Source organism: Tenrec ecaudatus, chromosome 14, assembly GCF_050624435.1.
Source record: "Tenrec ecaudatus isolate mTenEca1 chromosome 14, mTenEca1.hap1, whole genome shotgun sequence".
In the NCBI taxonomy this organism is placed as follows: Eukaryota; Metazoa; Chordata; class Mammalia; order Afrosoricida; family Tenrecidae; genus Tenrec; species Tenrec ecaudatus.
The window spans coordinates 70,795,474-70,817,710 of record NC_134543.1 but is presented as its reverse complement, the minus strand read 5'-3'; the positions used below and the strand labels follow the sequence as shown (position 1 = coordinate 70,817,710).

Genomic DNA, 22,237 nt, shown 5'->3' with positions numbered 1-22,237 from the left:
TCCACCCCATTTCCAGGCACTCTTTTCTCCCCAACACCACACAGACTGTGTGAAAAGGAATCGGTCAGATTAAGAATCCGGTAGGTCAATGAATTACGGCAGCAAACAAGGAATGGCTCTGAGCAACTTCTTGAATGCTGGCAGAGCAGACAGAAGTCATAAGGAAACCAAATCAATGTAACCAGCTAATGGGCACCTCCTATATGTAAGAATGTAAACATCTTGGAAATATTTTTCAAACTCATCTGTTTGGATGGCTAACAGCACCTCCCTCATTTTTTCCTACATCTTTTCTATGTTGTCCAATCTCTGTCCTTTCATGTCCCTCTACATTCGCTGAAACAAAAAGCAGTTTGCACAGAAGGACTTCAGGTAAGTACGGTGTGAGAGGCAAGAGAGATATGCTGTTTTTGGCTAAAAACTAGTACACTGAGATGGCTGTGTGAGCAGGTGCATTGTCGTGGTGGCAATACCTAAAAGCTCACCATCTGCCACAAATCAGGCCTTCTTTGTCTCACACTGTTACACAATCTTTTCAGAACTTCTAAATACAAAGCTTTACTAACAGTCTGACCTGGTGGAATGAACTGCAAATGGACTATCATCCCCCTCACATCAAGAAAACAAATAAGCATCTTCTTGATCTTTGATTACATCTGGCGAGCTTTTTTGAGGGCGAGGTGACGATGGCATCTCCCACTGGCTTGATTAATGTTTACTTTCAGGGTTGTAAGAATAGCATCATGTCTCATTATCAGTAATGATCTTGGATAAAAGTCTGGGTCATGCCCAGGCTGTTCTTTCAAATCACAGCATGTTTCCAAGTGATGCCTTTTCCTGGTCCAGGACCCGAGGCACTAATTTCACAGCAACCTGTCTCACTCCCAAATCTTCCATTAAAATTCCCTGAACTGAGTTCCAAGACAGTCCAGATAACTTCCCCATCTCTTCAATGGCCTGTCTTCAGTTTTCGAGTACAAGTGCATGAATTTTGTCAATATTTTCATCCATTTGGGAAGTTGACAGATGTCTAGAATGAGGTCTGTCAGCAATCCACATTTCTCCTTTTTTGAAACGAGAAAACCCCAAGGACACTTGAGTTTTTCCCACAGCGCTGTCCTCGTAACTGTGTTCAACATCAGAAAACTTCCTGCGGCATTTTTCCAGAGCAGGAAACAAGACTTCACACCTGCGCACTGTTCTATTAAGTCAGCCATCACATAAAATGAGGTTCGAGGGAAACTGGTTTTACTAATAAATTCACTGTGACCGGATAGACCCTTCCCAGGTGATACCACTGGGTGCACTAACTCAGAGCGAGCTAGCTAATTGGCGAGCAAATGTGTACTAGGAAAGCTCTGCCCAGTGGAGTCTTTTCTGTTTTGGGTGGGTACCCCCTCGCATTCTGATAACTACATAAACACCAGGGATGAGTGAGGTAGTAGGGGATTTAAAAAAGAAGGTATTAGTTCACAAAAATGTGAAGAATGTGAGAAGAGATGTGTGTGTGTAAACCACTTTAAAAAATATACTTTTCTTTGGATTGCCAGGAGAGAGGATTATTAGTGAAACAATTAAGAATTAAACCATTAGCTTAAATAACGTCCTTTCTTACTCCCTATCCTGAAGTACAGGGAAAGAGAACTCCGTGGAAGCCTAACCTCGGGCATCAGTCTCCCATGAACAACTGCTCTGTGCCATTTAGTCCTCCCAAAGGTTCAGGAAATTAGGATGCAAACACTGTGAACATTACTAAATCCTTTTCAAAATTTCAGCACATGAAGTTTAAGTAAATACATTTCGTACGAACATGAAATTGGGTGTAGGATATAACTAGAATTACCAATTTTAACTGTTTTAAGAGAATTATTTTTATAATAGTATATAACATATAATCTATTCATATTTAATCTACATACCTATTCCTTCATAACAGTAACCGAGAGTATGTCAAAACAGAGTTTTTGGCTCCAAGAGAATAGATATTAAAAAGTATACCTTTATTCTATCAGTGAACTGATATTTTTTTATGACCATTTCCTGCAACTGGCAAAAGTCTTCATTCATCTCTACTCCATATAGTTGCAATGCTGAACTATAAAGATAACCCTAAAATAAAAAGGATACATTTAGATGCAAATGAATTAATTCTTGATTATGAGTTTATTTCTATTTGAAATCAAAAAGAAATGTAAAACTATAAAGTAAGTTAAATAACCGCAATTTTTATAAAACATTCAAAACCTTAAAAGATTTTGTTATCAAGGCTGTAATTACAGCTTACTATATATATATTTCCATTGTTTAAAGGTAGTTTTATTTAAAAATATTGATTCCATCTTTCCCTGGTAAAACTATGCATTCAATCAAGTTGGAAATGAAAACAATGATGACATAATTTTTTCCCCATATAGATTCTTTTGGTAACTTTCTTGGTAAGTTACTTCAGGGAGAAAGAAGGAAGGAATTACCCTGTGGGACATAGGAGAAGGTGGCCTGAGGGGTGCTCTGGGCTGGTCAGGGAAGTCAGCCCAGTGTCCTGAAATCGGTCCGGAATAATCAGCTAATGAGTTAATAAGGGTTATCAAGAATCAGCCATCAATTGTTACGTATCTATTTGTGGTTAAAATAACAGTAATTTGGAAGGAAAGGGTCAAATGATTTCCTGACAATTTTAGATCAAGGTGCACCTATGTGAAAACCAAATTTGTATCTTTTGTAGACTTTTAGACTATATTTCATAGTGCATTTGTAGGCATTAAAATTCTATTGTGGGAGGGAGGGGGGAAAAAAAAGAGGACCTGATGCAAGGAGCTTAAGTGGAGAGCAAATGCCTTGAGAATGATTGGGGCAGGGAATGTATGGATGTGCTTTATACAATTGATGTATGTATATGTATGGATTGTGGTAAGAGTTGTATGAGTCCCTAATAAAATGTAAAAGAAGAGAAAAAAAATGATTAGGGCAAAGACTGTACAGATGTGCTTTATACAATTGATGTATGTATATGTATGAACTGTGAAAAGAATTGTATCAGCCCCAATAAACTGTCAAAATAAATAAATAAATAAACTAAAAAAAAAAAATTCTATTGTGGACTGACCAGTGACCTAGGATGTAGAAAATGGTCATGTATTCAATGTATCAATGCTGCCATCATACCTGCATAGCCACAATTATTTCAGCGGGATTCATTTCTGATGAAAATCAGAAAACAGACAAAAGCGGTAGAAAGATATTAATTGATCATCAATTCTCCTGAGAAACCATATGAGACTTTTTCTTCTTTGGCTATCGTTTATAGCTGTGGCATACACGCGTTAACAGGGAACAATGTATCTGTCCTTACAGGGTTAACTGTTTCTGCCTAGAGCTGGCACTGATGCTGGGACCCCACAGTGCCTGCTTCTGGCTTGAGCCTCTACTGCTGTGGGCCACATGTTTTAACAAGTCTGCTAATGGCAACCAGAAACTGCAGTTAAACTTTGAAAAAACCATTTAAGAACCTAAGAAATACTGATGATTTGAATTAAAGATTCTAAAACAATGAGGTAATGTTTTGAAAAAATATATATTCAAACACTGGAGCTCAAAAAGTGGAACAAGATGTGTCCCTTCATCGAGTCATTGCTGACCCACAGTGATCCCGGTGAGTTTCGGAGATTCTGTTTATGACAGTAGAAAGGCCAGTCTTTCCCCTGAGGAGCTGCTGGTTTTGAACTGTCAACCATGCAGATCGCAGCCCAATGCTTAACCACTACATCAAGGCTCCAAGATGTCTCTTTGGACCTCATTTAGTGTGTTCATTCACAGTCAGGGAACTTCAAGGTCCCAAGGTGTTAGGTGATTTCCTCATGGTGACAGTTATTTCCTAGGTCAACCACATTCGCAGGTTTACAGGCGCTTTCGCTTACCACAGCTCACTCAGCATAAGCTACACTGTACAGCGCAAGCAAAAAAAGCGGTCAGAGGGCAATAGTGACCGACAAAACAGCAATGTTAAGAGAGTCACATGATAGTTCTCTACTTGAGCTATAGAAACTGGTAACGGGAATTAGTCAGTTTCTTCTTGAAAGACCAAAGTCACCTATCACCATTAAACAGGACTAAAGTGCCTGTTTATGCTAAACTATTTTAACCTTCTTATCCTGTGACTCTAATAAATAAAACCAATCTATCACCTTGGATGGTGGCCAGCGAAACTGTTGCTAGCAGAATGCAGTACTTTCCATATGTCAAGTACGTTCACAAGCTGAACTTTACCCCGTAAAGAACTGTGCCGAGCCTGGAGCCAACATCAACCAAGATCTTTCCCGAGAGATCAGGGAGGACATGATGATAAATGAACTTCAATTCCACGAGGGAGAAGGAATGAGAAATAAATCCTGGAGGATTAGAACATAGTGAACATCAACTTTTGTTTGGGTATTAATAATTCCATTCTGTGTGTCTAATTCTTTCACCTATATTTATAAAGCAAATTTCACATTTTTATTTCTTGATCAATGACAGCCATCCATAAGTTATTTAGGGGAAAAAATAATGTGGCAATTTCTCAGTTATCCACTCGGCAGTATTAGAGAAAAACACGTATGAAGTCATAGTCACTGATATTTAAGAAGCCTCTATGGAACAGCTCCCCAGATGTCTGCCCCGAGGCTGAAGGCCCCTCTTTTCCTTCCTTCTGCTGCTTGGGACGTTTTCAGGTTTTCCCCCTTTTCTCTCTTGGTGTGGTGTTTGTTGGATTCCTAAATGCCATACCTCTGGCCTTTGCACTTTCCTCCAGAGCCAGCCTCAGAATTAATATTGCTGTAAAGACTATAAATGATCAAATGAATGACCATATCTGGGATTGTACGATGTAGCAGCCCTGACCAGCCTGGACATATTCAGTGCAGGAGAGGGGTTGTATGAAAGGAGATTAGGATACCCTCCTAAATTGCCAACTGCCTTTCAGTTAGTTGCTACTTCCGGCCTCTTCACGCCCATCTTCTCACCCCAAATTTTGTGATGAAATATATGGGAAAGCCTGAGCCTGGTTTTCCTGATATGGAGGTAACTCAACTTTCTACATTATTTTACATAGTGTAATGGTCTGGAAGGAGAGAAAAAAATTGCCATTAACTGATAGATTGTAGCAAAGAAAATAGGGAGGCCGATCTCTTGGATGGGAATAAAGGGTGTGACTAGGCCGTAGAAGTACCTCTTTCTCGGGAGACAGCCTTTGCTCACCATAGCCTTTTTACCCTAGGATCTTCATCCACACTTACCCATGGCCACACAAGCGCTTTGCTTCTGTCCTGGGCCAGAGTCACCATTCGTGTCTTATGGTTAGGAAAGCTGCTAGATAAAGCCCTGGTCACCCTGGGGAAGTCCCACACGGGTTTAGCTTTTCAGATTCATTTTAGTTACCTGGACTGGTTCAGGTAACCCGTTGCTATTGACAGATAGATTTTTATGGCATGGTACATCTTAGTCCTCCAAGTTTTACCTGTCACAGCGACATTTTATAAGTTATGAACGGTTTGATAGGGTGTTAATAGTTAATCCAGTCTTCAGTTTTCCCTTGTTATTCTTGTCCGGGTCCTTTTCTGTGTTGTAAACTTTAACTACTTTCAGTAGAAACTATATGACCTTTAAATAAAAACTAGTAAATCAGGAAAGTTTAATCTCAAATTCTAACACTGGCACAATGAATTCACAGACTGTTAGCAGCATGTTCCCTGATTTGGTAGCATGTCAATGTCAGTAATGTAAGGACAAGATTACTTACCTGAAGGGGTAGACAGAGCAAGTAGTAACGAAGTGAGCAGGAAAGCAGGGATAGTATGACAAACAAAACAGCCTGGTCCTAGACACGCCTATCTAGTTTGGATCAGAATGTGTAACTGAATAGTTATATTAGCAGCAAGGACTCACTCTAGTCTCCTGTTTCAGACATCGGTGCTTCAGGTAAAGGGGAAGAGACTTGGGAAACGTTGTCATGAGCACTGAGCTCTGTCTCTGATGAACCAGGAATGCTTCACTGGCTGAATCATGGCCTGGATAAATGCCCAAGATCATCTATCTCTGTCCTCTGAGTTCATGCTTACCCACAATATCTGATTACCTTCTGACTTCTATGGTTTCATATGGAGAATGAATAGAACTTCCTGCAGTTCTATTTCACATTATAAATACATCTGCATTATGGTTTACATGTCAATCGTTTGAGTTTAGAGAATATGCATCGGTTCCCCTATGTACATGCGCCTCTGTTAAGTTTCTGGACTGAAAAGTCACATCTGAACAATAGTTTCTGCATGTGAAAAGCAGACACCCCCTGTGGTGAAGTGAAATTACTTTGAATACTACTTCTACCCATGTCTTTGTAACTGCCATCAAATTATTAGATTGGACCATGCAAACAGAATGTGTGAAACACTAACAGAGGAGATCAGTGGGTTTAAGAATGAGGTATCTCCAAAGCAGAAGAAAGAATTCCCAGGACCATCAAAGAAGAGTCACCAGCAGAACACATTTAAAATCACTGCCTGAAGTAGTGGAGGCAGCAGAGACCATGCCACACTCAGACAAAAGGCCCAGGCAAGAATACTCTGAGACAGAACATGGAAGCACCGCCAAGACTCTGAGGCAGAGGAGCAGGCAAGTATCCTGGTTCACAAAGCCAGTGTCTAAGGAACCACGTGGCTTAGAGACTGAAGACAGGAGAGGGAGAGGGAGAGGTACTGCTATGAACTAGTAACACTATGCTTAATGCTTTCTGGTCCTGGCTTGTGGTAACCTGCTAACTTCCCTAATAAACTCCCATAATTGTGAGTGTTATCTTTGAGTTCTGAGTGGCCACTGCAATGGCTTATCAAACCCAGCAGAAAACGTAAGTGCCATGGGGGGGAATGGTGTCAGAATAGGGTTAAAAAAATATGGAGGTGGAGGAGTGCTTGTGCCTGACCTCTGCTTGTGGAATTGGCCCTGGGCTGGTGAGGAGTTAAGATTCTCCTTTTCCCTTGTGTAGCTAGAAGGGGTCAGATGTGGCCTCTGTGCTACTTACTCACCCTCTATGACATTAGCTTCCCTACATAGCATTTGCATTTAATTTCAGTAACAGCAATATTGGGCAATGGCTTGAAAGTACCATAGACTGCCAAAATAACAAATAAATCAGGCTGGGAAGAAGTACAGTCTGAATGCTACTTAATGAGCTGGCTGGTGAGACTTTGGACGTGTTATCAGGAGAGACCAGTCCTTGGAGAAGGACAGCATGCATGGTAAAGTGGAGGAGCAGCAAAAAAAGGAAGACCTTTGACAAGATGAACTGACACAGTGGCTACAACCACGAGCTCAAACAGAAGTCAAATTGTGAAGACGGCACAGACCAGGCAGTGTTTTGTTCTGTTGTCCACGGGGCTGCTATCAATCAGAACCAACAAGATGGTACCGAATAATATATGACAATATGCTGTACACTGGACCTCTGCTTTTAAAAACATCGAATGACTTGGTCACAAATTTGCACATTTGTAACATGTAAGGAAGACTCCACTTTTTGGTATGTTTGCATACTTGAGTGCCTACCTAGAGGTGCAGTCTGCTGTGAGCCACACATCATACAGTAGTTTCTGCTCATTTTTCCTTCCTCACATAATGAATCAATAAAGTCTTCATCATAAAGGAATGCATCAACGTGAACTGTGGGTTCTGGCTGTTGCTTTATCTGGTGGAAAGAAGAAAAACATCAAAAGAAACAAAGTACAAAGACGTCTCTTTTTATTGCTAAATAAGGGAAAACATCAGTGGTTCATGTGCTAAAATTCTGGGAGCAACAAAAGTCCAGAAAGGCAAATTCTGCTTACTCAAGTCAGTAACTGCTTTTCTTTCATTTGCTTTGAGACACTATGAAGTTTTCTTTTGATCTGTAATGATGCAAAATATAGCTTCAAAAACTATGTACCCTTTAGCTGTTATAAATCACCTTATTCATCCTAAGTAGTATAGATGAGGGTTCCGAGAGTGTGTGGAAAAATTCCACTTCCCATTCCACCTTCCTATGAGCTTTTTGAAACTTCCTTCAATATACACTTGCATTTTTAGCACAAACACATTCATTTATTAATCTAAGGGATGATCCTAATCGAATCAACACTTTGAAATAGTTGCATGTAAAATGTGTGTGATAAAATAGAACAACAACACAGCAGTACGGAGACTTGCTCATTGAGCTTGTTCATTCTCACAGCTAACTCTTATCCAAGTGAATCTTTTATCTACTTTTTCATAGGTCTGAGTATAGGTGACCTTGTTCATAGCACATTCTACCACTAATTTTCCAATTTTCTTGTTATTGTGCGTTCCTGCCCTTCCCAATCCTGGTGTTGGACCAAAGCACCACCTGTGAAGTTGCAGACCGGCTGAGTTTTTCTGCCGTCAGCTGTAGTTTCTTCAAACTTTTCTCCCAGGTTACAAGAACACTGTGTGGTTTCCAAAGTGCTCTCTGTTTTCACGGTGAGGGCTTTGCCATCACAACTGACGATGCAGTCAGGTTTGGCCACTGCACCCATTTCTGGAAGAGCCATTTCCACTCCTAGTTCTCCCATGCATTATTCATCAAAGCCTTTGCTGTGGACCAGTCGCCATCTTCCCATGAACTGCTGGACGGTGGCCATGGTAGGCGAGGACCAGTGGGTGAGCAGAGAAGGTAGAGGAGAGTCTGGTAGGAGAGTGTTGGCGTTCACATATTTTTAAATAATATGTAGCATTTTAAAATAACATTTCATTGTGTTTCTGGTGAAAGCTTACATGGCAACTTAAGTTCCGAATTACTACATAAATTGTGTAATGACACTGGCTACATTTTAAACAGAGTTCCAGCATTCTCATTAGTTTCATGCCGGATGTTTCATTGCTAGTAATATGATTTCCCTGTCCTCTTGGTAGTAATAGTCTTTATTTTATAAGACAATCTGTTATTTAGCTAGGCCTATGTAGTACATTTTAAAGTCAAGAAACGGATACTCAGAGAAAGTCCTGAGAAGAAATTATGCTAGCTAGCAAAAGGAGAAATTGATAATTGGATATAAGCCTGACCAACTATCAAAACATTTAGTAATCTTTGTCCTGAACGCAAAGTTTTCAATAATGAAAATGCCATTAAAACTTAATCTTAAAAATCACTCACATTTAATACCAACAACTCTGTATGTATGGATTGTGATGAGTTGTATGAGCCCCTAATAAAACGTTTAAAAAAAAACGAGTTAAGAAAAATACCATCAACTCAATTCTGACTCATAAGAACCCTACAGGACAGGCAGGTAAACTGGTACTGTGTTTCTTAGCCTTTAGCTCTTTCCAGGAGTAGAAAGCTCTTTCTTGTGAGGAGTAGCTGTTGGTTTCAAACAGCAGACCCTGTAGTTAGAGGACTGTGGGACAACTACCAGTTTGCAATCAATACCTTTCCTGCTTTTACATATTACAGTAAATCATAATGTGTGCTTACACACTCTTACTATGAATACCATCCAAACATCTCTCATTATTTTCCTCTTTTGAGGATCCATTCTGAATGACTGGACGTTCACTAAGAGTTTTAAGGTGCACTGGTGGCAGACAGGCTTGCCAGCCAAAAGGCCAGCGGCTGGAACCTACAGCTGTTTCAAGTGAGAAAGGAAGACAAAGGAAGCATTCTATAAAGAGAGAGAAAGAAAGCATTCTATAAAGAATACTGCCTTAAGGAACATATGGGGCAATTCTCCTGTCCTAAAGGGTCACTAAGAGTTGGAATCATGCCAATGAGTTTTCCCTAAGATTTGTTGTGTTCATAAAATAGAAAGCATATTAAAACTGTAAAGGTTTTAGTCCCTATGCTCTGGCGTTTATAGATGAAAAGAACACATGAAAGATTTTTCCCCTTCAGATCAACAGTGAAGTAGAAATGATTTGTTTTAGAAAACAATATTCATAGCATATGTCTCCCATAAGAGTTGGAATGTGAAGGGCCATGAGGGGATTTGTGAAAGTATGTGCGCACACACACACACACACACACACACACACACACACACACACACACACACACACACACACACACACTCTCTCTCTCTAAGAATAAAGGAATAGAAGAATAAGCAAAGAATGGGCCATTCGAAAGCAGAAGGAAACAAAGAGGTGAACAGCACACTTGATAAGAGGGAATAAAACAGGAGAGAACCAGGACAAGGAGGTCGGCAGAGCCCGTTTCTGTTGGGTCTTGATTTTTTTTTCTTTGCGTGCCTGGCAAACAGGAGGCACTTAATATATGTTAGATGAAAGGTCCTGAGAAGCTGGAGGGTTAAGGAGTAAAAAGAATTGGTGAAATGTTTGAAGCATTAAGTAAAATTAATAAAATGTATAGATTGTGATAAGATTTGTATGAGCAATTGATGTATGTATATGTATGGATGGTGATAAGAGTTGTATGAGTCCCTAATAAAATGTAAAAAAAGAGGAGAAAAAAATGATTAGGGCAAAGACCATACAGATGTGCTTTATACAACTGATGTATGTATATGTATGGACTGTGATAAGAGTTGTATGAGCCCCTAATAAAATGTTTAAAAAAAAAAGCTTTCAAAGCAGAAGTTAGGACTAATTAAATTGAAGCAGTTACAGGATTGGAAAAGCAGTGAAATGTTTAAAGAGAGAAAGTAGAGTGAAAAGATTCAGGCATTAACAGAACTAAGATGGAAAACTAAAGAAAGCAAAGCTTTTATTTTTAGGAGAAAAGAAATGGAGGTGAGTAGGAATAATAAAGGCTTTGTAGAAAAAGGACAAATTACCTTTCACCACGTTCATATTAAGGTATTTTAAAATTACATATGATCAAAAAGAATGAAGAGGTGAGGGTCAACATAGGGGTTTCTTACAACAGCCAAAAAATTAGTCGATTCCAACTCCCGGCTATCCTAGAGGGCAGAGCAGAAATGCTCCGTAAGGCTGCCCGGATGAAATCTTTATAGAAGCAGATTTCATAGTTCTTCAATGGAGTGGCTGGTGCGTTTGAACTGCCAACCTTGTGGCTCAACACACCCAATATACCACCAGAGCGCCTTAAGAGTTTAATAAAAAACAAACAAGCAAAGGAATCAACACATACGCTGCAGTTCTGACTAGAGGCTTCAGTAGACCTGCTCCTGTAGGTTTCTGAGACTAAATCTTTACAGGAGCAGTAAGCCTCACCTTTCTCCTGCACAGAGTTGACAGATATTATAAAATAGGGTAAAAACTGTCATGTGTAAATGCCATTGAGAGCTAGAATCATTTCCTTAACAGTTCTTCCACAGTGCCTAAAAAAATCTGTTGAAACAGATAAATCTTAGAAATACTAAGAGGAAAAGGATCTAAGACCAGGTTCAAATAAAAGGTCACCAATATGTGGTGTAAAAGGGTCCATATAAACCAGGAGAAAGGTAGGAAAGACAAGTTACTGGTATTATTTTATGAACAGAGAAAGTAAGAAGGATGATCATCAACATGCTTAAAGAGTGAGTGAGATTAAAGTTAGTCTATAACTTAAACTTGGCCATCCTCTCTTACTTTAGATGGAGTGACAGGGAATGAAATCATAGTACTCACAGTAGTGGCAACAGCTGTCTTAATAATAGAACCAAACCTATTGTCTTGTAACGGATTTTGATACCTTTCAGGACAGACTACCACTACCACTAAAATAGCTAACATTTAGAAAATATTTAAAATGTGCCAGGCATTTTTATAAGAACTTTACATCTATGTACGAACTTACTTAAATCGTATGTAATAATTTTATCAACTAGGAAGCCAGGTGGCAAAGTGGGTTAAGTGTGGGGCTGCTAGCAGCATGGCCGGCTGTTCAAAGCCATCAGCCACACTGCAGGAGGGGATGAGCCTGCTGGCTCCCATTATTGCCCTCTTTGGGAATCAAGGTACTAGAAGTAGAGAATTGAAGTCCCTTGCCCAGACAGTTAGTAGAGGAGTCAAGCAATTTGGCTTGAGAACCTATTTATAATTGATTTTTACCGAATGACTGGGATATGTTGTGCATTTCATGAAACTCACACACTGAAGTGCACATATGCAATTTAAATGATTGCACAGCCAGCACCACACTCAGCTTTGAAAGACTTTCATCACCTCAAAAAGTTCCTCCATGCCCACTGCAGTCAATACCTTCTACCCACGTTTCTACCTAAGTTTACTGGTGTAAAAGAAAACAAAAGTTCCTAAAAGGTATATACTTGGTAAAACTGACCTCCTATATAAAAAGGGGTGCTGGTGAGAGGCAAAAACTGAAATAGTAAACAAATGTTTTGTTGAGAGGGTCTAGTAAAAACAAAAAAATATTTCCTATAGGAAAAATTTTCTTCTGTGAACATAAACTTCTATTCAAGAAACCTTGCTTTTCTTTCAAATACATCCTATGGCTACAAGCCAAAGTTAAAAAGTTGATAAATGAAAACACATGTTCTCTTGCTAGGCTGGCTAATCATCTTTTTGAATGAAAGTGAAGTCTTTCTTTTCAGACTTTGTTAATGCCTGTCCTGCTCACTAGAGCTTCTGGGTTTTGTTGGGTTTCCTGGGTTTAACGGATTCACTTAACTATGACCTACATCCTAAATAATTAAACCAACCTTATTTTCCACCACAACCCAACAGGCCCTGCAATCAAGACGCCCCACAACCCTGACACCACACTGCATTCAGTGTAGCATCTGGCCTGAACTCACGTGGTTCTCCTCACTACTACTAAGGGTTTCTCAAAGTCTAGCTCAAACCCACCTCTCTCCTGACACTTCTCTTGATTACTTCCACTGTCTTTGCTATCTTTCTCCTCTGAACTCCATCTGTTAAATTTAGGAATTTATTCTTAACTGCTGTATATTTTGTTAGCAATTGTTTTATCAATGAGTTTGATCTGTACAACTGGAACACACTCCTAGAAGGCAAGGAGATCACACTTCAAACATTTTCTGTGTCTTCCGTAGCACGTATCACAGCCACGGCACTTGGTGATGGCCAAACCATCCCTCTCATTTAAGTAGAATCTTTAAGTAGCATTTAGAAGAAATGAATGCATTTACTTTTTGCAGGGCTAGATGCTCTGAAGAAAGCATCGTTTCCGGAGGTAAGTAATTCCGAAGGTCTTCTGCTATGCTTTTCAACATAGAATCATTATTATCTTGAGTGAACTCATCAAAATCTCCTGTGGGCGTGGAGAAAAGAAGTAGGTTTTATGGTTGTACTTACATCTAGATTAAGTGATTATAATCGATAACTTTCCACCAAATAATACCAATTTATAACAATAATCCTTTTAAACAAATAGAGATGGTTAAAATTTTAAATTTAAAAATGAGGGTTCCCTCCCCTTTATAAATTGCTTTAAAATCTTAACCTTCAGTTAATAGCAAAGGCATTTTGAAACATGTTGCATTTCAACCACTTTACTTGTACTCAAGAAAATCAAATTTGCTACTGAAAATGGGCTCCCATCCAAGACGACTCCATGTTGTTGCGGAGAACTGCTTCATAGTCGCTTTTTGTCTGCAGTCTTCATGGAAGCAGATCACTGGCTGCCATGGGAGGGTTCAAACTGCCAACCTTTAGGCCAGGAGACCAGCACAAATCATCTGCATCACTCAAAGGTCGTATTGCCACTGGCTTTTAGAAACGTAAACTCTCTTAGAAGGAATCAAATACTCCTGCTCTGAGCATACGAGTCTTAGACATTTTGAAGGTATTACACAGGCTTAATAATAAAATAATTCTAATCCGAGTGTCTCTGACTCCAACAAAACGTGCCCAGTACTTAAAATAACAAGCACTAACATTTGGCACCTGCTGTGGAGTAGGTTTTAAAGAACCCTCTGGCATAGTGGATTAAACACTGGGATACTAGTTGCAAAGTTGGCAGTTCAAGTGTACCAGCTGCTCCTTGGGATAAAGATGAGGCTGCCTTCTCCCACAAAGATTCAGTCTCTGAAACCCTACAGAGCAGCTGCTGTCTGATGGTAGTGAGGGAGCTCAGTGATATAGTAAGTTTAAAGGGCCGTGGGGGCACTGTGAGATTAGCATTGGCTGTCTAACCACCAGTTTGGGGGGAGGGAAGCGGCGGGGGTTAGGGGGTTGGTGGTGGTGATGGTGTGTGTGTGAAACTCAGGCATTCTGCAGGAAAAAGATGAGGTTGCCAACTCTCTATAGGATTTATACCGTCTTGGAAACCATAAGGAGTTAACTGTCCTATAGGCTGTCAGGAATTGGAATGGACTCAGAGGCAAAGAGAAATATTAAGCTTCTCAACAATCATGCTCTTCTGCTGCCTTACAACAGCTGATGAAATGATAATTAAAATAGCATAATTTTTAACGTATCTCTAGTGTACTTTTACGAATTTACAGTCCTGGAAACGGGGAATGGTTCTATGCGGTCCAGCAGGGTAGCTCTGAGTTGGTAGGGCTCCATGGTAAAGAGAAATGACCTATTTTGAAATGGTCTAGCAATAGAGAAGTCTGTGTGGACAGTGTGCAAATGGACAGGTACAACAAGACAGTCAGTGACTCTTGATGAAGGTGTAAAAGTGGTGGTCATTGTTTTGTTGCTTCAACTTTTGAGTTAGTTTTTTAAAAATTGACCTTAAAAGTATTATTTCTAAGCAGCTCACATAAAATTTTAATAGAACATGACTTATCTCGAAGCATAATATTCTACTAATGAAATGGTAGTATAGGGAACAAACGTATTGAGTGTTTCTTATCCTTTTATTTATTCTTTCCTTTTCTGATTAAACAAATGTGCACCACCATGTTTCAAAAAGTACGGCATATGCCTGTGAATGTAAAAGCTGTAGTTTACAGTGTGTACCACATTTAGAACCCAGGGGCTGTGAATCAGACAGAAGTGGTATTCATTCTAATTAAATAACCAGGTGATATTATGACAGGTTAGTTTGCAGCATCAAAATTGGCTATTTCCTTTTTTCTTGATGATCAGCAGTCCCACATGGTCTCGTTTCTTCACTGTGAGCTCCATCACAGGAGAACTTTTTAGAACGCCAGCAACGGCAGCACCCAGCTCATCTCCCAAGTCCTCCATGTCAAAAGCAAGTACCACCTTGGGTTTGTCTCTGGGTATGAAGGTTTACCATGGCTTTGTGGCGATGCTCTTATACAGAAAATCTCTCGTCAGCTAGATACCTACTGCAGCTGTCCCAGCAGGCCTTGATGACACGCGAGAGAGGTAATAAAGAGGTGAGGAGCATGCTAAGTTGCAGACACAGGGCTGCTATGGGCAGGCCGTAACTGGTGGTGAGTATGTGCCTGTTTCTCTTTTAAAATGCAATTCTTTCTAGGGTAAAAGAGTTCTAGGAAATTGTGTCTTTCTTACTATTTTAAAGTGGTATTAGGAGAAAAAGATTTTATAGGGACTACCATTTATCTCCATAAACGTGGACCCTTATTCTCCATAAACTTGGACCCTTATTTTTGACTGTTACTAAGTAAGCTCATGATCTCCTTCATAAGTACAAAATAATTGATTTGGGGGGGAAAAACAACACCACCACCTTGCACATTGGCTCACATTGCTCAGTTTAAGTCACAAATAACAACGGGCATTCTGGAAACTTTTCTTTTTTGGCTTAAATTTTTGTTTTCTTTAGAAATTAAGTCATGTAACGATTAAAAACTCATGTATAGAAAACAAGTCAAAGATTACATTCCTTGATTTATAGGTGAGAAACCTAGTCTTCAGAGGATAAGTGAATTGCTCAAAGACAGCCCAATTCAAAATATCAGAAAGCAACAAGTATTGGAGAGGTAAGATATGAATTCTCATCCCAAATTTCCATCAACTGATGAGTGAATTAAAAAAACTGCAGTACATACAATGGAGTACTACACATCGCTAAAAAGCAGTGATGAATGTATGAAGCACATTGCTGCATGGGAAGAACTTTAGGAAATCATGCTAAGTGAAGCCAAGCACAAAAGGAGAAGTACAACATGAATCCACTGAGGTAAGCTTAAAAAAATGCAAAAGGGGCATAGGGAAAAAGTTACTGTATACAAACATTCCTGGGGTGAAGACCACATAGTATGGTAGGGGCAAGACCAAATCCAGGGATATATGGTAGCCAACTAAAAAGGAGGGGAGAAAAAAAAAAGGTAGCAGGGGAACAGGGTACTAACGCACCCAATGGGGGAGGGTATTGTTTATATCTCCACAGGGAAACAGGGACTAGGTTTCAACCTGGTGTTCCAAGATGTGAATGTAACCAGCTGACATTTGAGTAGGGAACCAGTGGAGAGGTCTGAGGGGCTGGTCCCAATCCCAACTATGTGGACACCTGCCCCTCCCCCAAGAAGCATTTATTTCAGAGGCCAGCCCTGAAGCTGCAGCTCAGGGAGAGAGACATGTCTGATCAGAGCACACGTGAGCAAATGAAGGGGGAGTAAGAGAGTGGAGCACATCCTGGCCCACCAATCCTTGACAATGACATTCCCGCTCAGAGCAGCCAATCCACATAGGAGACCGTATGGCTGGCGACATCCCTCACTTACCCATAGCCCTATAGAGACAACACTGAAGACACAGTGTGGGAATTGTGCCTGATCTGATCCCACCACACTGAGGCAAAACACTAAGCACAACATAACAGCTAGGGGACAAGAGCAACAAAGGCCCCAGGGAATACCAAAAATACTTTGGGGACAGGCCTGGGTACCCATCAGACTCAACCAGAAAACACTCCTAAAAGCCAATAAACAGTCCTTGAACTAACTACTAACTTTTCTTTTTTGTTTGTTTTTGTCATTGGCTTTTTGTTGCTGCTGTTTTCTTTTGTTGCTTGGTTTTGCTGTCTTGTTTTTGTGCATGTAATTATCTCCGCAGGTCTGTCTAAATAAAATAGGTTGGGTTGGATGAACAATCTGGAGAAAACAGGACCAACAGTTTCGGGGGGACATTCGAGAGGGTGAGGTAGAGGGAAAGGAAGTGGTGTTAACAAACTCAGGGACAAGGGAACAACAAGTGATCCAAATCAGTGGTGATGAGGGTGTAGGAGGCCTGGTAGGGGTGATCAAGGGTAATGTAGCCAAGAGGAATTACTGAAACCCAAATGAAGGCTGAGCATGATAGTGGGACAAGAGGAAAGTAAAAAGAAAGAACTAGGAGACAAAGGGCATTTAGAGGTCTAAATAAAGACATGTACATATGTAAATATATTTATATATGAGGATGGGGAAATAGATTTATGTGCATATATTTATAGGTTTAGTATTAAGGTAGCAGATGGATATTGGCCTCCACTCAAGTACTCCTGAATGCAAGAATACTTTGTGCTATTAAACTGGCGTTCGCGCTCTCCCCTAAAAAAATAAAATAAAACTGGCATTCCATGATGCTCACCTTCCCAACACAAGCTGAAGACAAAGCAAGCTTGAAGGTAAAGATATAGCGTCTGGAGTCTTAAAGGCTTGAAGACAAACAAGTGGCCATCTAGCTCTGAAGCAACAAAGCCGACATGGAAGAAGCACACCAGCCTGTGTGATCACAAGGTGCTGAAGGGACGAGGAATCAGGCATCAAAGAACAAAAAATCATGCCATTTTGAATGAGGGAGAGTGCAGAGTGAGGATCCAAAGCCCATCTGTAGGCAACTGGACATCCCCTTATGGAAGGGTCACGGGGAGGAAACAAGCCACTCAGGGTGTACTGCAGCAATGATGAAACATACAACTTTCCTCTAATTCTTAAATGCTTCCTCCCCCTACCCCCCACTCTCATGATCCCAATTTACATTACAAATCTGGCTAGACCAGAGGATGTACACTGGTACAGATAGGAACTGGAAACACAGGGAATCCAGGACGGATGATCCCTTCAGGAACAGCAGTGAGTGCCAATACCGGGAGGGTGGGTTGGAAAGGGGGAACTGATTACAAGGATCTACTTGTCACCTCCTCTCTGAGGGATGGATAACAGAAAAGTGGATGAAGGGAGATGTAGGCCAGTGTAAGACATGACAAAATAATACTTCATAAATTATCAAGGGTTCATGAGGAAGGGGCAGAGGGGAGGGAGGGGGAAAAATGAGGAGCTACTTAACTCCAGGGGTTTACGTGGAGAGCAAATGCTTTGAGGATGATGAGGGTAACAAATGTACAGATGTGCTTTATACAATTGATGTATGTATAGATTGTGATAAGAGTTGTATGAGCCCCAATAAAATGATTTTAAAAAAGCATGTTTTCTCCATTTCTGTCTCCAGAATCCATGCTATCAATCATTACATTAGACTGGTTAAGAAGGAATCATCTAATACCATTTCTCTTATTTAATGGGCTCAGGTTTTTGGCTCTTGGTTGAAACCATCTTCAGCTGTCCTTACCCCTGTCCTTTGGAATTCTATCTTTGTAATGAACTCCTAATAATAGTACAGAGAATGGCCAATGGCCCACCACATATTAGGTAGGCATATTGCCTAACTTTATAAGCCTCAGATGCCTCATCAATGAAAAAGGAACAATAATATCCATCTCAAAGGATTGTTCTGAGGATTAAATGAGTTAACATGGTGGAACAATAAGCCATAGAAAGCATCCAATAAGGGCCTCCACTCAAGTACTCCCTCAATGCAAGAATACTTTGTTCTATTAAACTGGCATTTCATTATGATCACCTTCCGGACACAATCACTGAAGACAAAGTGGTTGCATAAGTAAATGTTGTGAAGAAAGCTGATTGTGACCGGCTATCAAAAGATATAGCATCTGAGGTCTTAAAGGCTTGAAGATAAACAAGTGGCCATCTAGCTCTGAAGAAACAAACCCACATGGAAGAAGCACACCAGCCTGCGTGCTCATGAGGTGCTGAAGGGATCAGGTATCAGGCATCATAACAAAAATCACATCATTGTGAATGAGGGAGAGTGCCAAGTGAGGATCCAAAGCCCATCTGTAGGCAACTGGACATCCCCTTACGGAAGGGTCATGGGGGGGAAACAAGCCTCTCAGGGTGTAGTGCAGCAACGATGAACCATACAACTTTCCTCTAATTCCTAAATGCTTCCTTCCCCCCACTATCATGATCCCAATTCTACCTTACAAATATGGCTAGATCAGAGGATATACACTGGTACAGATAGGAACTAGAAACACAGGGAATGTAGGGCGGATGATCCCTTCAGGACCAGTAGTGAGAGTGGCGATACTGGGAAGGCGGGGTAGAGAGGGGGAACCAATTATAAGGATCTACATGTCACCTCCTCCCTGGGGGACAGACAACAGAAAAGTGGGTGAAGGGAGACATCAGACAGTGTAAGATTTGACAAAATAAGATTTTATGAATTATCAAGGGTTCATGAGGAGGGGGCAGCGGGGAGGGGGAAAATGAGATGATACCAGGGGCTTAAGTGGAGAGCAAATGTTTCGAGAATGATGAGGGCAATGAATGTAGAAATGTGCTTTATACAACTGAAGTGTGTATGGATTGTGGTAAGAGTTGTATGAGCCCCTAATAAAATGATTTTTTTAAAGCATACAAAATAAATAAATGTTAATTACATTTGGAGGATGCGTGAACTCAAGTTTCCAAAATGTATTTTTTAAATCCTATTAATCAAAATAAAAAATGTCCTAATCATTTAAATAAGATACAAACTAGAAATTTATCTACGTGTTTTTCCTGAATGTTTTATTCTATTCCAAGTGACTTATCTAAATACATGATTCACAATTGTTAATGAGCACTTTCAGGCTTCGAAGGGAAGTTGTTAGTTCAAAATGCTAAAATTAATTTTATCAGTAGTGGTTGGCAAGTAATTTCTATAAATAAAAGCAAGATTATTTTGCTCTAATTAAATCACTGCCTCTGAATCAATTCTGTTGTTGAATCTCATATTGATGCTATAGGGCAGAAGAGAACTGCCCCTTGGGGTTTTCAAGGCTGTAAATCTTGATGGAAACAGAAAGCCTCATATCTTTCTCTTGCACAGAGCAGCTGGTGAGTTTGAACTGCTGACCTTGTAGTTCACAGCCTAAGATAAAACCCACCACAACACCAGGTCTCTTTTTTTGCTCTCAGAATGGCTGTAAAAACAGAAAGGTATGACATTAAGGTAACAATGGAATTCATTTAACATTATAATAATTTACTCTAAAGCAATTAAAACTCTAGAAAAATTACTTTTAAAAGCCATGTAACAGGTATAGATAAGAGTTCGGGACACAGGAATCCAGGTCAGCTAAATTCCTCAGGTACAGAAATGGGAGTGGCGATACCAGGAAGCTAGGGGGAAGGTGGGGAGAGGAGGAGGGAAGAAACTGTGGGGGAAGGGAGATAGTGGTCAGTGTAAGATATGAAGTAAATAACTATTTATAATTTATGAAGGGGTAACAGGGGTGGGAGGAGGGGAGGAAGGGTAAAAAGAGGAGCTGATACCAAGGGCTCAAATAGAATGTAAATGTTTAGAAAATAAAGATGGCAACCTATGTACAAACATGCTTGATACGACTTGATACAATGTATGGATTGTTATAAGAGCTGTGAGAGTCCCCAATAAAATGATCTTATAAATAATAATAAAATCAACAACGAAAAAAAAAAGCCATGTAATATCCTATCATATGTATAGTCCTTAGCCTACCCTTCATTCCTTTCGTTAGGCATTTTGGTAAACATTATATCTTTGCATTTCTGATTATTTCCTTGGTACACATTTTGAGAAGTGACTACACTTAAAACATTTTAAAGACTTTTGCTACGTATTGTTGAATTTGTTTCCTGAAAGGTAGTTAGCAACTTACTATAATAGAAATCTCATCAAATCTTTACAGCAATGAATATTATCAATAGAAACTTTGTTTTAATTTGCATTTCTTTAATTACTAGTGAGGCTGAACAGCTTTTGACATGTATAATAGCTATTTCAGAATGTGTTAACTGCATGTGGCTTGGAAAAAAGATGAAAAGGTGCTAATCAGCTGCCTAAGGAAAGTAGTATTTCTCAAATTACATATGTAGGCGGAGAGGGAGGAGAAAAAGAACTTTTTTAACAGGCAAAATTAATTCTTTATAAAGTAAACTTAATACACAAGAAAGGTCACCAAACTTGTAGAGTATGAAGCAAACCCTACTTTTTATAGCTAGTCAGGTACTAAACCCACCCGTCTTCTTTTAATCCCACTTTCTCTTCATGTACATCAGTCACAGTCATAGCTTCATGATTAGACTCTTACAAACTTTTAACTTGCTCTTTGATGGCAGTTCCTCCCCATTATAAAATACTTTACATAACATTTTAATAATAGTCTTAAGCCTCACTTTCATTATCACTCCCCATCCTTAGTTTTCAACAAATCCAGTCTCACTCGACTTTTAAGACTTTTCATATCAGACTTTAACTATCCTATTTTCTAATCTCATTACTCCTTACAGAAGTTTTTGCTCTATCAGATAAATGCCCTCAGCTATTTTCCACATTCCCTCCTGTTCTTATTCCTTTCAACTGCATGACCTTTGTTTTCTTTCAAAAGGCCCTGTCCGAGTTCCATCATCTCCACAGCTAACATAGTCTAACTCCACAGCTTTCGTCTTCACTTACCTGTAGCCTCATCTCTTGTGATTCATAAGACACAGCTAAGCGCTGAGATAAAACACACACATATCACTTATTATGCAACTTTCCTCACTCTTCTACTCTAAATACAACCAAACACCCTAGCAATACGTGAACAGGCTGTGATTACACAGGGACTCTGAAATCTGGTAGGAAGTGGGTGAAGGGGCTCGGCCTCCAGTTTTGAGGACACCGTGGTGTAATGTCCTTTTTACCTCCCAGATGTCCTCAACCGGGCCTCGATGGCCCGCAAGGCAAAAACAAAACAACAATAAAAGTATTGTTCTCTCTGGCCAAATTGTTCCAGTACCAATTATTGAGAAGGATGACCTTTATACTGCATTGTCTTTGTTTCTTTGTCAAGAACCCATGTATATGCATGTAGGCTGATTTTTTGGGGGAATTCCTATGCTCCACTGACCCACTTGTCTATCTTCACATATTACCATGATTTAATTTTTGAAATCTGGTCACATGAACCCTGCGACTCATCTCTCCCACCCCGACCCCCACCCCCATATATAGCTTCTTCTAGGTCTTTTGAATTTTCATATGAATTTTAGAATCAGCTTGAAAGTTTCTAAAAAAAAGTATTGGGAATTTGACTGGG

At 39.9% G+C, this 22,237-nt stretch overlaps 1 protein-coding gene and 1 pseudogene across 2 annotated transcripts in view; both read right to left on the bottom strand.

Annotated features, from left to right (window-relative positions):
* Positions 1-22,237, bottom strand: part of LOC142426848 (uncharacterized) — a 35,215-nt gene that overhangs the window by 9,541 nt on the left and 3,437 nt on the right. For both annotated transcript variants that reach the window (XM_075532404.1, XM_075532405.1), the window contains 4 exons: positions 13,095-13,216; positions 7,576-7,714; positions 4,264-4,385; positions 1,999-2,109 (listed from right to left, as the gene is read on the bottom strand). In XM_075532404.1, coding sequence (XP_075388519.1) covers positions 1,999-2,109; positions 4,264-4,385; positions 7,576-7,714; positions 13,095-13,216 — 494 coding nt within the window. The remainder of the gene's footprint in view (positions 1-1,998; positions 2,110-4,263; positions 4,386-7,575; positions 7,715-13,094; positions 13,217-22,237) is intronic.
* LOC142426849 (fatty acid-binding protein 5 pseudogene) lies at positions 7,721-13,076 on the bottom strand (annotated as a pseudogene).